The sequence below is a fragment of the Podarcis liolepis genome (assembly GCF_965112155.1).
Source record: "Podarcis liolepis genome assembly, chromosome: 15".
NCBI lineage: Eukaryota > Metazoa > Chordata > Lepidosauria > Squamata > Lacertidae > Podarcis > Podarcis liolepis.
The window spans coordinates 38,921,597-38,937,598 of NC_139566.1; the positions used below are offsets into that span (position 1 = coordinate 38,921,597).

The following is a 16,002-nucleotide window of genomic DNA, read 5'->3' on the forward strand; positions in this document are numbered from 1 at the left end:
AAGTGGCTGGTGACAATTTGCCAAGTGGAAAAAGTCCTGCCAGGCCCCTCAACACCAACCAACCGAAATCCATAGCAAGGCCAGCAACCCTACCTAAAAGAAGGCTGGAGGGCGGGAGATCTGTGGTGTGAGGCTGAAAGAAGAGTCGCGCTGTGGTTTAAATTGGCCCTGGCCATGCCCCCAGCGCCCTGATTGGTCGCCTGGCAAATGGCATGGCCGGGTCACCCTCAGCGTGACGTGGGATGCTATCCTGCACCATGCTGAGGCGGGGGTGGGGCCTGGCGGCCTGAGGACAACCCGGTCCCACTCGGAAGCAGAACTGATTTATTTCATTCATTGCCATTGCATTTTTACTGCCAGAGAGATGGAACCCAATGCAACAGCGGAATTAGTGGTTGCTTGTGCTATAGAGAATTCATATTGCTCAACAGATGCTTCTTTCGTGCAATGATCTTTTGCAATGTACAAAATATATTTCACCAATATATTCATTTCTATATGCATTATACTCCAATATATGCATGTGCACATTACTTGGTTGGAGAAGTGCATTGCAAAATTCAGAAACCTGTGAATTTCGCAAGATAGCTATGCTCTGGTTTGCTTTTTTTTTTTTTAAGTGCAAATTAGGCAGGCTCACCTTTAAATTCCCTCCACTTTCCACCACGCCAGCTTGCCTGTCAAAGTTTAATCTGCCACAGTCTTCAGGGTTTATGGTCGGCTGAAAGGTCTCGCACACAGATCCATCCAATCATCGTTTTAAAATGGTAAAAACAACCACGATTGCTTTCTCACAGATTACAGCAGCGATGCCTTCACATGGAACATGCAAAGGGTGCCTTTGTGTGGCAAACCTCTCAACCTTACCACTTCTAACTCTCCATTAAAATTGACTACTATTGTGATACATCACCTCATCACCGTCATCCTGTGTGAAAAACGTTTTGCTAGCAACACCAAAAAAGAGGCAGGGAGGGAGCTTCTCCATTTCCAAATATTTTCTCCCCTCCCCCACAAAAAACCCACTCTTCAGAAATGTGGATGAAAGCTATTTTTGAAATAAAAGGAACTTGGAAAGCCCTTGGCTATAAGAAGCTTTAAATATTTAAGAGACTTCGGCATGACAAAACTGTTCCAATATTGCCTCAGTTCCAAGAGCTGTTGACAGTTCAAATATTTATTTTTGTAAGTGTTGCGAATACACCTTCAAGTTAAGTCCATCTCAGTTGCCTCTTTTCTCTCCCCCAGGGGCTGGCAAATTTCCCATACTGCACCAGGAGGCAAAATGCATCATTTCCTTCTGCAGAAGGCCAAGGGGCACTTGTTGTTTATTCAAAGCAGGGGGTGCCTTTTACTACATCAGACTATATGCCTATATTTATCTTATTTCAACAAGATATGTATACCCCTTGATTGTAGTAAAGCATCTAAGTAGTTTACAAGAAATATTTAAAAATGTCAGTAAAAAGTTAAAAGACAAAACAGTTAAAGATAATTAAAAATAGCAATGGGGGAGGGGAGATTAAAACACATTAAGATCTACATGTCTGGGTAAAGGTAAAGGGACCCCTGACCGTTAGGTTCAGTCACGGACGACTCTGGGGTTGTGGTCTCATCTCGCTTTACTGGCCAAGGGAGCCGGCGTCCAGCTTCCGGGTCATGGGGCCAGCATGACTAAGCCGCTTCTGGCGAACAAGAGCAGCACACAGAAATGCCATTTACCTTCCCGCTGGAGTGGTACCTATTTATCTACTTGCACTTTGATGTGCTTTTGAACTGCTAGGTTGACAGGAGCAGGGACCAAGCAACAGGAGCTCACCCCATCGCGGGGATTCAAACCGCCAACCTTCTGATCAGCAAGCCCAAGTCTCTGTGGTTTAACCCACAGCGCCACCTGCGTCCCTACATGTCTGGGTAGGCTTGCCTAAACAAAACAAAACAAATCCAAAAAGAGTACAGCAAAGGACTCTTGTCAATAGGCAGGGAGTTCCATTTGGCCAAGTATTATCCATTCAGACTTTTAGTGATGCCCCAAAGGCAAGGGGACTTTCCCATCAACTGCTACATGAGATCCTTTTAACTGGAGACGCCAAGGATTGACTTGGGGATCTTATACGGGCAAATCACGTGTTCTACCAGGTGGCAGGCACAAAGGAGGGAAGACCTGGTGCTTCCTGGACCCTCCCCTCGTTTGCTTTGCTATTGTCTGTCTCTCACTACTGTGGCTGCCACCACTGGCCACCCAACTCCCTGTCTTGCTCTTCTAGCCTTTGAGGAAGGGTTCTTCAAAGCAAGGCATAGTGGCTGTGGTGGCCAGAGGGATGGGCTGTGTCACTGGAGTTTGTCCAAGAAGCATCTGAGCCCAGGCATGGGGCCAGGAGTCCCATCATCTCTAGCTAGCAAGACCAGTGGTCAGGGATGATGGGAATTGTAGTCTGAAAACAGCTAAAGAGACCGAAGGTTGGGAAACGCTGCTCTGGGGAATGGGGAGCTGGATCTTGAGGAGGGACCAAGTGGTTTGGCAGAGGAGTGACATTGGACACTCCTAGTCATACACCTCATTCTGTGGAGATGTTCTGGTACGTCCTGTCTGTGAGAAGCCACCTCTTTATGGGGAAGCGACATAGTAAATCAGATGCTCAGCTGGTGCCCACACTGCTTCCATCTCTATGGACCAGCACAAACAATCCTCGCAGACCCAAACCACTTGAAGGACTGCTTGGTTGCTTGCCCAGTCCCAGGACTCCAATCACTTGCCATTCTAAGTGAGCTAAGCCCACTCCATTCTTCAAAAGGAAGGTTCAGGAGGCATGTCACTTGTTGGATCAACATATTTGCACTTAGCCATGTATCTATGCTTCTTATGTACCTGCTGCACCTTGTAAGCTTTGCCTTGCCTGTGTTGGTATTGGGGGTCGAAAAGCCCCAGCTGGAGCGTCTCCCCTCAGCCTTGTCACTGTGGAGATCCATCCACCTCTGCTCCGACGTTCATCAGTGACTCAAGCTTGCAGGCTTGAGCACACATTACTCAGCAGTGTAAACTGTGCAACAGAAGAGGCTTGAGGCTGTAGATACAATACTAAACTATGCATTTATTATACATAAATCAGGACAAAGAAAACATGGCATCTCTCCTTGCAGTCTTCTTGGAGAGAGAGTGAAAACAAAAGCAAGACAGAGCGGAAGTTCCACTCACGCCAGCAGTCTGTGCTGGAATGTAAACAGACATGTGACATGTAACAATCCCAAGTCTGCAGCCATGTAATTGGTTGGTTTGGAATTCCCAACAGCCTGTGTACTGATCTGATTTGCACATTAAAAGTTTTTTGCAGAAACGGCACTGGGGGGGTTGAGTTCTTTGCCCAGCAATGAGGGCTAGGACAGAAACAAACAAATAAAAGACACTAGCAAAATCTAAAGTATCCGCTCAAAGACAAAGTTGGCCGCTGTGCCTTTGCAAGGTTCTGTTCCCTGCCATCGTTTCGTTCCAGAATATTTCTTAAATGGTCTGTAGTGACTGAGGGCTTATCCAAACTTACCTTTCCCCTTCACTTCCCAAACACAATCTGCACTTTAAAGCTCAGTGTCCAAGCACTCTTTTTTTCCCCTTCCCTCTGGAGCTTTCCCTGTGAAAACCTGCTCTTTAAAGCTGAATCGGAGCAAAAAGCATCTGAGGAAGACCCACATTTCTGTTAGTTGTGATTCAGCGTTAAAGAGCAGAGAGGGCTCTGGGACAAAAAAACAAGTGCTTGAACACAGAGCTTTAAAGGCTAAAAATCACAGGGCAAAAGGAAAAGCGATAGGCCCAGCACTTTTTTCCTGGGGGGAAGCATATCCCTAAACATTTTGTGAGTCTTTGTACCTTTTGTCCATTTACCGTATTTATTTTTCCAGATTTGAACTATAAAATAGTGAATTTCTTTTACTCAAAATGAGAGTACCCCTAAACATGTTTTTAAGGAGGAGGGAAGCACTGGATAAGCCCTGGTAGCAGATTCCCAGGGTTTCAGTGAGGGGTCTTTCCCAGTCCTCTAAGCATCACTTCTGAAAACAGGCTCTCTTGCGTGTAACTAAAAAGAATGGAAGATCCTGGAAAGCCACTTCAGCAGAAATAACCTATACTTAAAGCAGGCAGAAATGGGGTCAGGCAAAGGACGGAGGTTTCAATCCATCTGAGTTATTGTTTCTGCAGCTCCCAGGGCACTGAAGATCAAGTTCAATGTTGGGGTAATGAGGAATGACACCTATAATCATGCCTCTCAGGCTGGGCCAGGCCCCAAATGCACAGATCCCCCTCAGAACGTTTGATGGGCTGCCCCTTTCCAAACCAAACTCTCAATTTCCACCCAGACCTGCCTCCCACTTCTTTGCATCAAGGCTATAATATGCAAAGCTCCTACGGTGCCAGGGACAAAACCCGCAGAGGCTACTGAGCTAATTCCTCACTTGAGAGAGAGAGAGAGAGAGAGAGTGCCAGCGGTGCAGATAATGTTTTAAAAATAAAAGTGGTTCAGATCCTTTTGCAGGGCTTCGTATGAGAGGTGCTTCCAGAGTGTCACTGTTTTCGCATGAGATTCAATCAGCAAATTCAAGCTGTGCAGTCAAAGTTTGCTTTGGCATTCTTGCACAATGAAGCTGCTCCCGCCCAGCCCCGCCCAAAATCACCTTGGACATGTTGCAAGAAGGAAAATGAGGGGAGGTGAACTGGGAAGTGCATGATAACAATTGCTTGATGCAACCTCACCTAAGCTCCCCACGGATCAGTCAGGATGATTGCTTAATAAACAGGTCACATGGAAGCAACTTTAGGCTGGAGATGGGTGGCAATCAAAGGTGCTTTGAACACTGGCGAAGGAACGGGGACGATGGGAGCATACCACCCCTGGCACCATTGGGGAGGGGGGTCCCATCGCGCCCGCCCCCTGGGACATGTGCCGCACACCTCCCACCATGCCGGGTGCCACGCCCCTGCAGGCAGCGTCCCACGCCCCCAGGACATACCCCACGCCCCCACGGGCAGCATGCCACGCCCCTGCCTGCTCTCCGCCCCCAGTGCCGGAGCATGCAACATCACCACTGGCTTTGAAAGAGGCATTGGCACACACGGCACATGTGCTTATCCCTCTCTTGCCTCTGGTAAACTGGTTGTGCGGATTACAAACAGCATGGGAAAATGTAGGAGTGTGTGGCTCAGCTCTGATTTGAGTAAACCATGGTTTGCTGCACTCAGAGCCTAAGAGTAAACTATGGTTTGCTGCCAAGGGGAAGCAGAAGCTTCTAAACTCCCTCCTTCTTGGGTGGGAGAAGGGGAGGAGAGTGGATGCAAGCCCCTGTGTGAATACAAGCAATTGAATTTTCCTCCAGCAGGTTATGAAAAGGGGGGGGGGGAATATGTCTCCACTCCTATAGCAATTCTTTACAAAGCATCTAAAATAGCTGGATGATGTACAAAAAAAAATAAGAACAACACAGCCCACGCCTGCAGGCTTGGAACCTAGATGCAGAGGGAAAGAAAATACTAAGAAAAGGAAGGATAAGATATGCCTTAAAGGGGCACAACACAGAGAGAAAGAGCCAGAATTTCAGCCCAAATTCCTCCTCAAGGCAGCTTATAGTACAAAATAGAAAATACAAAATGTCCAACAGCAATTATACAAAGTAGAGAAACTAAAAAAAGATGGCAAAGAATATGCCCCTAGCAAGGAGACGAGGATGAACAACAGATCTCAGAAGAATCCAAAAACCTGATGAAACAGAAAATACCATGATTTGTTCTACAACCTAGGGGCCACTCTTGAAGAGGCCATGTTCCATTTTCACCATCCTTCTCTACCACATAGCATTAAACCATCAGCTGTAAACAGTCACCAACAGAGAAACAGCCAAAACCATGTCCAGCCAACTCAGCAGGGCAATGCTATTTCCAGTCTGCCATAGTGTGACACTGAGCTCCTTCAGAAGGAAAGACAGGATATAAATTCAATAAATAAAATAATAGTCAAGGCTGGGTATAATCTGTGACTCCACGAAAGCGTCATCCAAAATATCATACTCAGAGAATGTCATCATTCTTTTTAATAAATACAAGTTTCTAGACCTCAAGAGCTGTATTACTTTGAAAGTGAGCTTGAGGCAGAGTGGCTGGGTGAGTACAGGGTGGAAGCACAGGGTGTCTCAAACAACAAGAATACAAGCAGGACTCAGTACCCGCCATACATTTTAGCCCTACACATAACTAATAGAGGAACAACAACTGTTAAACACAGGTGTCTCACATTGGCATAGTTTACGCAAGTCCCGAAATTCTGCTGTGCTTGATACGGAACGTGTCATACAGAGTTACAGACATCATAGCAAAGAAGCAAGTTAAAGGATTCATCACTCCTTACCAGTTTGTGTCTCAAATGGATGGTAATGAGAGGAGAACCGGACAAATTGTGGGACAACGTTGGCGGGGGTTCCACTTTCAGGGAGATAAGGTAGCTGCTTGCAAAAATCATGCAGTCCTTGCAGGCAGCAGCTTCAGGAATTCTGAAAAAGAAAGAAGTAACAAGTCAAATCCGTGTCCAGGGCAGCTGTTTACCAGCTATATCTGGTACGCAGGCTGAGACCCTATCTGCCTGTGGACTGCCTCGTCAGAGTGGTGCATGCTCTGGTTATCTCCCGCTTGGACTACTGCAATGTGCTCTACGTGGGGCTACCTTTGAAGGTGACCCGGAAACTACAACTAATCCAGAACGCGGCAGTCAGACTGGTGACTGGGAGCGGCCGCCGAGACCATATAACACCAGTCTTGAAAGACCTACATTGGCTCCAGTACGTTTCCAAGCACAATTCAAAGTGTTGGTGCTGACCTTTAAAGCCCTAAACGGCCTCAGTCCAGTATATCTGAAGGAGCGTCTCCACCCCCATCATTCTGCCCGGACACTGAGGTCCAGCTCCGAGGGCCTTCTGGCGGTTCCCTCACTGCGAGAAGCCAACTTACAGGGAACCAGGCAGAGGGCCTTCTCGGTAGTGGAGCCCTCCCTGTGGAACGCCCTCCCACCAGATGTCAAAGAGAACAACAACTACCAGACTTTTAGAAGACATTTGAAGGCAGCCCTGTTTAGGGAGGCTTTTAATGGTTGGTGTATTACAGTATTTTAATATTTTCTTGGAAGCCGCCCAGAGTGGCTGGGAAAGCCCGGCCAGATGGGCGGGGTATAAATAAATGATGATGATGATGATGATGATGATGATGATGATGATGATGATGTTTGTAGTTGGTTGTGTATTTTGATGTCTAATCTGCCCCATCCTGAGAACTTAAGCAGGTACCACTGCCTTTAAAAAACAAAAAAAGCAGCAGCAACACTTAGCCTCTCTGAAACAGAGGTGAACAAACTGTGTACCTAGTGCTGCTTTTGACTTTTTGTCTGATTTCAAAAGCCCTTGGCAATTTGTCAGTTCAGACCCCTGCCAAGAGCAGCTCACTTTTTGGAGAGGGAAAAGAGAGCAGTGAGAGTGGTGCTTTCTTTCTGGGGAGACACAGGGGTATGCATATCCCTAAACATTTTGTGAATCTAAGTCTACTGGACCTAATGGTCAGGGGTACCTTTACCTTTACAGTGGTACCTCTGGTTAAGAACTTAATTCATTCCGGAGGTCCGTTCTTAACCTGAAACTGTTCTTAACCTGAGGTACCACTTTAGCTAATGGGGCCTCCCGCTGCCGCTGCACAATTTCTGTTTTCATCCTGAAGCAAAGTTCTTAACCCAAGGTACTATTTATGGGTTAGCGGAGTCTGTAACCTGAAGTGTCTGTAACCTGAAGCATATGTAACCCGAGGTACCACTGTACCTGTTTCAATATGAGTAGGAAAATGAGAGTAACCCTAAACATTTTTTTAGAAAAAAAGCACTGGGTGAGAGAGATAAGGGGTGCCAGAAAGAAAGAGAGAGAAAGGGTCTCCTGCCCCCTGAAGATTGACAGATCTGTCAATTTTAATTAATAATAATAGTAATTTATTATTTATACCCCACCCATCTGGCTGGTTTTCCCCAGGCACTCTGGGCGGCTTCCAACAAAATATTAAAATACAATAGTCTGTTAAACATTAAAAGCTTCCCTAAACAGGGCTGCCTTCAGACATCTTTTAGTTTCTCTCACTTTCTTAAGTTCATTTCTCCACATTTCCATAACACTTTACTACTTGTTTGTTTATTTATTAGATTTACATACCGCCCTTCATCAAAAGATCTCAGAGCAATTCACAAGATGAAAACACAAATAAATAGTTAAAACATAAATGACAAGTCCTCAGAAAAATTCACCAGCATTTTGGTGTGGATTTCTCCCAACAGACACATTTTTATATGCAATTTAAAATAATATGCATATTTTGCAGTGCAATTTTGCAAAGCTTTATATTTTTGCATGTCCCCCCCCCCAATATGTGCACCTTTCACTCCAGTATATTAATTTCTGCACACAATTCTTGGCTGAAGGACGGCATTGCAAAATTCAAAGAAGTGTGAATTTCAGAAGATGGCTGAGTTTCGGTTCACATTTTGTTTCAGAAAATACAAATCAAGAAGGTTTGCCTTGAAATGCAAACTGAATCAAATTTCTCCTCCATCCCTCCATCCCACCCATCTCTAGCTCTGCTCCCTGGTGACATGCAGCCCCCCCAACAAATTATCAGGAGTGTAGCCCTCAGCAAAAACAAACAGGTTGCATGCTACTGCCGTACAACGTACAAAACAATAATTCATAGCCCTTCTGGAAACATATTTAAGACTTGGACGCTGATGGCACACGGATAGGCTCCTTAAACCCTGCTGACTTCAGTGAGATTTATGCAGCCTAATTGTACATTTATGTCTAAAATTTAAAACCCAGCAGACTCACTAATCCAATAGGATCAAAGGCTAACTTTGCTGGTGAAAGATCTGTGTCACGTGACTTGTTGCATTGCCCAGTGCTGTCTCCAGAGCTATGGAACATGGCAGCCTCTGCTCAATTAATATGTTGCAACCTTCCCCGGGACCTAAGTGAGGATGGTGGTGAGGATGAGGAGGTTGAATAATAATAATAATAATAATAATAATAATAATAATAATAATAATAATAATTTATTATTTGTACCCCACCCACCTGGCTGGGTTTCCCCAGCCACTCTGGGCGGCTTCCAACAAAGATTAAAAATACATTAAAATGTCACACATTAAAAACATCCCTGAACAGAGCTGCCTTCAGATGTCTTCTAAATGTCAGGAAGTTGTTTATCTCTTTGCCATCTGGTGGGAGGGCGTTCCACAGGGCGGGCGCCACTACCGAGAAGGCCCTCTGCCTGGTTCCCTGTAGCTTTGCTTCTCGCAGTGAGGGAACCACCAGAAGGCCCTCAGTGCTGGACCTCAGCGTCTGGGCAGAACGACGGGGGTAGAGATGCTCCTTCAGGTATACTGGACCCAAGTCATTTAGGGCTTTCAAGGTCAACACCAACACTTTGAATTGTGCTCAGAAACGTACTGGGAGCCAATGTAGGTCTTTCAAGACCGGTGTTATGTTGTCTCGGGGGCCGCCCCCAGTCACCAGTCTAACTGCCGCATTCTGGATTAGTTGTAGTTTGCGGGTCACCTTCAAAGGTAGCCCCACGTAGAGTGCATTGCAGTAGTCCAAGCAGACTGTTCCACCAACCTCAGCCTGCCTTCAGCCTGCCTGTCTTCTTACATACAATCACAGCCTACCAGCTCCCTCCTCCTCCATTGTGCTGTTGCCCTTGAATTCTTGTAGAAGAGCTTGGAAGACAACACTAGGCTTAGTTGGCTGTGCCTCTCATTGGCTGTATAATGTGTGAACGGCCCCTGCAGGCTGTGTTCAGTGCCAACTTGAGGGGAGATTTCAGGAAAGGCAGCCTGAACTATCCCCTTAGCGGACAGGTAGGGTGTTGCAAATGACAGGTAGGGTGTTTGTTCAGGGAGGGGGGTACCTTTAAGACATAATAGCTGGGCCAGATCCTTTGCCAATTTTATGATCCAAACTTGTTGCCTTCAGGTGCTCCCCATGTTCAAGTTCCAGAAGTGTCAGTGTCGTGTAGAGGTTAGAGCAGACACAGGCAAACTCGGCCCTCCAGATGTTTGGGACTACAACTCCCATCATCCCCAGCTAACAGGACCAGTGGTCACGGATGATGGGAGTTGTAGTCCCAAAACAACTGGAGAGCCATGTTTACCTATGTCTAGGTTAAAGCGAGGTGGGGGGGTTCCCCAAGCTTTGGAAACTTTTTGGAAACTTTTTGGAAATTGTAAAAGACTGTTGTGGGCACAAAAACAACATGGCTTCCATGGTCACTCTGCCTGGATAGAATAGTAACTTGCCTTAAAAACTGAGGAGAAAGCGGAGTTGGGATCTCCATCTCCGAATGAAAATCTGACTCATGTGTGTGGGGTGGTGGAAGTGGTGATGATCCAGTATACAGAGTAGGGATGAGGCCCATGTAGAGCTGAGTTGAAATCTCCACTCAGTCATGGATCTCACTTTCAGTCTAACCCAGGGATAGCCAACATGGCAGCCTCTGGATGTTGTTGGACTACAACTCCCCTCAGCCACAGTCCTCATGAGATGCTAGGAGTTGTAGTCCAAGATCAGCTGGAAGTTTGTTGAAAAGAGATAATTGTAGAGAGAGCAGGGCCATTGACACCACTTTGCATAGTTTAGGATTTTTTAAAAAAGAAGAAGAAGAAGAACCAAGGTAAACAATCACCCCTCATTTCCTTTACTGCATTTCATAAGCTTCTTTCTACAATGCCTTTCTGTCAACACAGACAATTATATTTCCTGATGGGCCCACCTTAGATGACTGAAGATAAATCTCTATGAAGTGAAGGGTACAAAGGGAAAACTTCCCACACCGACAGCCTGGGCTCTCCGTCCAGAGGCCGATATTTTGCAAATTATTATTTGGGCATGTTATTTATAGTCCTGTTATGAAAGAGGCCCATCTTGTCCAGAAAGTGTTTGCTTCTCAAAGATAGCATAATTCAAACCAGGGTTCTGAGGGAAGCCAAGCTGGCTCAACCTCTCATTAGAAAACCTGCCAGAAAAGATATTTTCCTAGCTTGAGGGAATTTCGACGAGTGATGTTTAAATAATTGTGTTGTTTTCACTTTCTCTCTTTCTTTTCTTTTATGGGGGCTAAATTTTGCAGTTGCAGGTGAATTTTCCCTATCATAATTTGATTTCTCTACATTTCCTGCTGAATGTCTGAAACACAGAAAAATGTTTGCGTTGGAGGTGGTTTTTAAATTTGTGATGGCTCATTTTAACATGAAACTCTCTTTTTTGATACTGGTTGCCAATATGGATCCACTATTCGTTGGCATCCAACCGTCTGATGAGACAATGGAGGAGTGTGCCTATAGACTCACTGAAACTAACAAACATGGTTAACTAATGGACATTGTCAGGGAACTGACATCGGAGCGAGAGGCGAAGGGGAGGCTCCCAGATGATGCTGGCGAAGGACCCAGCAGCAGGGGGAGAAACAGCTCAGTAGAGGGGGAAGCCAATCAGCGCAACACCAGGGATAAAGGGGGGCAGACGGGGGAATTGGAGAGAGGGCTCCAGGACTCTTCACTGGACATCAGTGAGGAGAGCCCAGGTCCTCCGCTACCCACGCCTTCCCTGCGCAAAAGACTCCCGCACAGTGAGAGGAGGAGGAGACTGGGTGTCAAACAACTTTTATGTTGGAAGAGGTTCAAGAAACACCCACTGACGGATTCTGCCAGTGACTGAGGCAGCCACGATGAGAAGGGGCTGCGCAGTCAGAAAGGTTTAACAAGGCAAATTAACCGAGAAAGGCACCAGTTTACGCACGAGTAACTCATACCCATTACAGACATGATTTCAGTATGCTTACTCTGAGCAGAATTTAGCTGGATGCAAGCCCAAGTGAGGAGCCATGCATGTCTGAATACAGACCTTGATTCCTGCCTGTACCCTTCTCCTGGTCAGCAGCTGAATTTGCCTACTGATTCCCCTGAAAGGTGCTGTGCTTGAAGAGATATACAAATATTATGTGCTGAACCTATGGAAGCCCTTCACACATGCAAGAGAGCACTGGATGTATGAGCCAGTCTGTAGTCAAAAGCCTCTAACCTATGCCCTGGCCATTTTATTTCATTTATCATTATTTATTTATTTTAAATTGAATTTATATACCACCCTATTATAAGTTTGTACCAGTCACTTTCTCTCCATCTGTTTGGGTTCACTGTTAAAATGCAATATTTTTAAGTACTTCTGCGAAGAGAGGACAAAAGCAGCACACTGAAACTGCGAAAAGCATCTAGGGGTGTTAGCATGTACAAGCATTTTTTTTTTTTTTACATTTCATTACTAGTAATGCATTAGATAACACAGGAGATATCAACTACTAGTGAAGGAGCACAATTCTGAGAAACACCACACATGCAAAGTAAACATGTATTTACTTTGTGTTCATTGGGATTCACAGCCATTAGGATTGCAGCCCTAAAGACTTAAATCAGGGGTAGCCATTACACTTAGAGAAAATTTGGAAAAGATGATGTATAGGTGGTACATTACACCTGTGAAATTAGGGAAAATGTACAAAACAGGAAATAAGACCTGCTGGAAATGTAAAATTAAAGAGGGCAATTTCTACCATATGTGGTGGACTTGTGATGAGATGAAGAAATTTTGGGATCAGATCTATAATGAGTTAAAAAAAATATTCAAATACACTTTCCCTAAGAGACCAGAGGCCTTTCTATTAGGAATAATCAGGGATGAAATCAAAAAGGAGGATAAAACACTATTCCAATATTCGACAGTAGCGGCCAGAATATTAATTGCACAGAACTGGAAAAGCCCAAAGATTCCAACGGTCAGAGATTGGCAAACAAACTTATTTGAATATGTTGAACTGGCCAAAATGACCCAAAAAATTAGAAACCAAAAAAATACAAAGTTTATTTATGATTGGAATAAATTTATGGCATATATTAAAGGAAACTATAGAAACTTAGAAACTACTGCCGGTCTGACATAAATCTTATGATGCGTAAACTATAATAACTTTTGGCTGCAGAAAAAAGAAAGAATTTTTGATCAAGAAGCCCGAAATCAGGTGGGAAGGAGGTCAATTGGTGTGTAGAGAAAAGATCTAAATGAGTAAAGATATAGAGACTCAAGGAATAAGACAAGAAACCGTAACAGAAATGGATGTTATTTATATGCTGTATATGAATATTTTTTCCTTTTCCTTTTTCTGTAACTGTAGTTTTGTTTTTTGTTTTTGTCATTTAAGCGAAATTTAATAAAAAGAGTAAAAAAAAAAAATCAAAAAAATCAGGGGTATCTTGGTGCCTTCCAGATGTTGATGGACTACAACTCCCATAATCCCTGACTACTGGCTTATGCCAGAGGGGGCTGATGGTTGTGGTCCACAGCATATGGAGGGCACTGCCTTGGCTAACCCTGAGTGGAAAAGAAGGACCTTGAAAAGAAAATGAGATTGTAAAAATCCTCATTAGGGGCATAAGCAGTATAAACACACGCACACAAAATTGTGCATCAGTGCAAGCAAGGAGAAAGATGACTGATGAGTTGCAAGCATTCCTCAGCTAGCTGGACTTTGATTCACCAAGCGATGGGGGGTGTAAGGCCAAGCTAGCATTCCTGGAATTACTATTTTCTCCAAAGAACTGAGGTGCCATCCAGATTTTAAGAGATGGGATTTGCTTAAGTATACAACCAGTAAGGAAGTCAGAGAATTCCAAAGGAAACAGAAATGGGAGCAGAAATTGCCGATTTTTGCTCATTCATCCCATGTCCGGAACAGAGATCAACCCATAAAATAAATCTGGATTTGCCGCTGATGGTGTTTTCAGTCTGCAAACAATACACAACAACACACAATTGATGATATTCTGTTTTCAGATTTGCAAGGCATTTCCTTTGCAATGAAGTGACTGGTGTGAAAGAATGTGATGATAATGTAGTTAATTGCATTACCAATCGCATAACATTTCACCATAGTGGACAGCAAGACAAAGGCTGTTGTTTTTTCTCGGAAGCCAAATATTGGCTGAATGGAAACGGTGCTGCGTGAGGTGAATACAGGGCAAAATGGAGATCAGCACCTTCTTACATCCCTAACGAGAAATAGTTGTGTGTGTGGAGCCTCTGGCCTCCCACGCGTTTTCTCTGTCTGTGGGAAGTAAAACATTCCAGCCCCATTTGCCAGAACAAATTATCGAGATAATATATCTTATACAGCTAATGGCCCATAAATTATGGCCTCTTGGGATTTGGTATCACAGTTAGAAATATTGCACTTCCCTGAGGATGATTGCTTCACACAACCCAGTTAGCCACCCAAGTGAAGAGTATGGTAACTTCTCTACAGGCTCCTGGTCAGCGTTCTTGCTGTGCTGAGCTATAAGTGCCCCATCCTCTGCCTCCATCCGTCAGAAACTCTGCTGATGTCTTAATTGTCTTGCTGCTAACATTTGCTTCCACTTAGTCCCAAAATAGGGATAGTACCTCTGGCGGGTGGTTTGTCCACCTTTGGTCCCCACCCTGCACTGAGCTCTCACCTGTGGCTCAGGTACAGGTAAAGGTAAAGGTACCCCTGACTATTAGGTCCAGTCGCGGACGACTCTGGGGTTGCTGCGCTCATCTCGCTTTATTGGCCGAGGGAGCCGGCGTTTGTCTGCAGACAGTTTCCGGGTCATGTGGCCAGCATGACTAAACCACTTCTGGCAAACCAGAGCAGCGCACGGAAATGCCATTTACCTTCCCGCCAGAGCGGTACCTATTTATCTACTTGCACTTTGAACTGCTAGGTTGGCAGGAGCAGGGACCGAGCAACGGGAACTCACCCCATCACGGTGATTCGAACCGCCGACCTTCTGATCGGCAAGTCCTAGGCTCTGTGGTTTAACCCACAGCGCCACCCGTGTCCCCCTGTGGCTCAGAGAAGCAGCCAAAACCACCAGAATGCCTATATTATGCAAATCCAATTGGAAAAAAAATACATAAATGTAGTAGACAGTATAGTAACAATTGCAAAGTTATTTACTAGAAACTACTTCTCAAAAATTAGATATTAAAAAGTAGCTTTTCAGTTGATCGCCAAGTCCAGTGTGTACATAATACAAATCCTATTTTTTCAGTGCTGTAGTACATTCTTTTCTAATTTCTTCATCTTCTCTTGTATTACAGCACTGACTAAATAGGATTTGCATTTTGTACATACTGGACTTGGTGATCAACTGAAAAGCTACTTTTTATTATATTATGAAGTTGATTTCGACATTATGAGAAGCTGTGTCTAATTTTTGAGAAGTAGTTTCTAGTAAATAACTTTGCAATTGTAACTATACGGCCCATTACGTTTATGTGGGTTTTTCTCAATCAGAGATGCTGCAAGCATGCGACAGAAGCCCCACCCCAGGAAATGGCTTCATCTGGCCAGCTAAACCAGGTGAGAGGAGCTGGTGGGTCTCAAACACTCAGTGAGCTAGGCACTTCCCCTGCATGCGAAGACAGGCTCCAGCAAATTGAGCGGATGAGACCAATAGTGTCATGAAGGCCATTTCTGCATGTGCTGCAGTGAGAAGTGAGGGGCAGATGGAGCTCATCAACCTGGGAAGATAGCCCATCTAGGAGTAGGAAAACACTGATCCTAAGCCTCCACTGCCTGGGAGGGGGGTATCTTTGGAACAAGAAGAAGCTAAGGAGTTAAGTCCTACACAAATCCTGGGTGGAGTCGGTTGGATGGTGCCCTGTACACCTTCTTCTGGCAACTCCTGCAGCCAAGCTGGTGCCAAAGGCATTGCTCTGTTTTCCTTTGGACCACATCAGTGTGGCCTAGAGATGGGTCTTGTTGCCTGGGCAGCCAGGACCTCCATACACACTGCCCTGGCTTATCCCCTAGGGAGATCACTTCGGTGCTGATAACACAGCAGTTTAACTTCACCCCCAGAGGTGCTC

The 16,002-nt window shown here is 45.0% G+C and overlaps 2 protein-coding genes across 4 annotated transcripts in view; one reads left to right on the forward strand and one right to left on the reverse strand.

Moving 5' to 3' along the window:
• The window catches only part of ADGRD1 (adhesion G protein-coupled receptor D1), a 283,150-nt gene that overhangs the window by 208,403 nt on the left and 58,745 nt on the right, over positions 1 to 16,002 (reverse strand). For all 3 annotated transcript variants that reach the window (XM_083476427.1, XM_083476426.1, XM_083476428.1), the window contains one exon: positions 6,390 to 6,531. In XM_083476427.1, coding sequence (XP_083332553.1) covers positions 6,390 to 6,531 — 142 coding nt within the window. The remainder of the gene's footprint in view (positions 1 to 6,389; positions 6,532 to 16,002) is intronic.
• Positions 1 to 16,002, forward strand: part of LOC310693947 (craniofacial development protein 2-like) — a 257,303-nt gene that overhangs the window by 6,932 nt on the left and 234,369 nt on the right. The window lies entirely within an intron of this gene.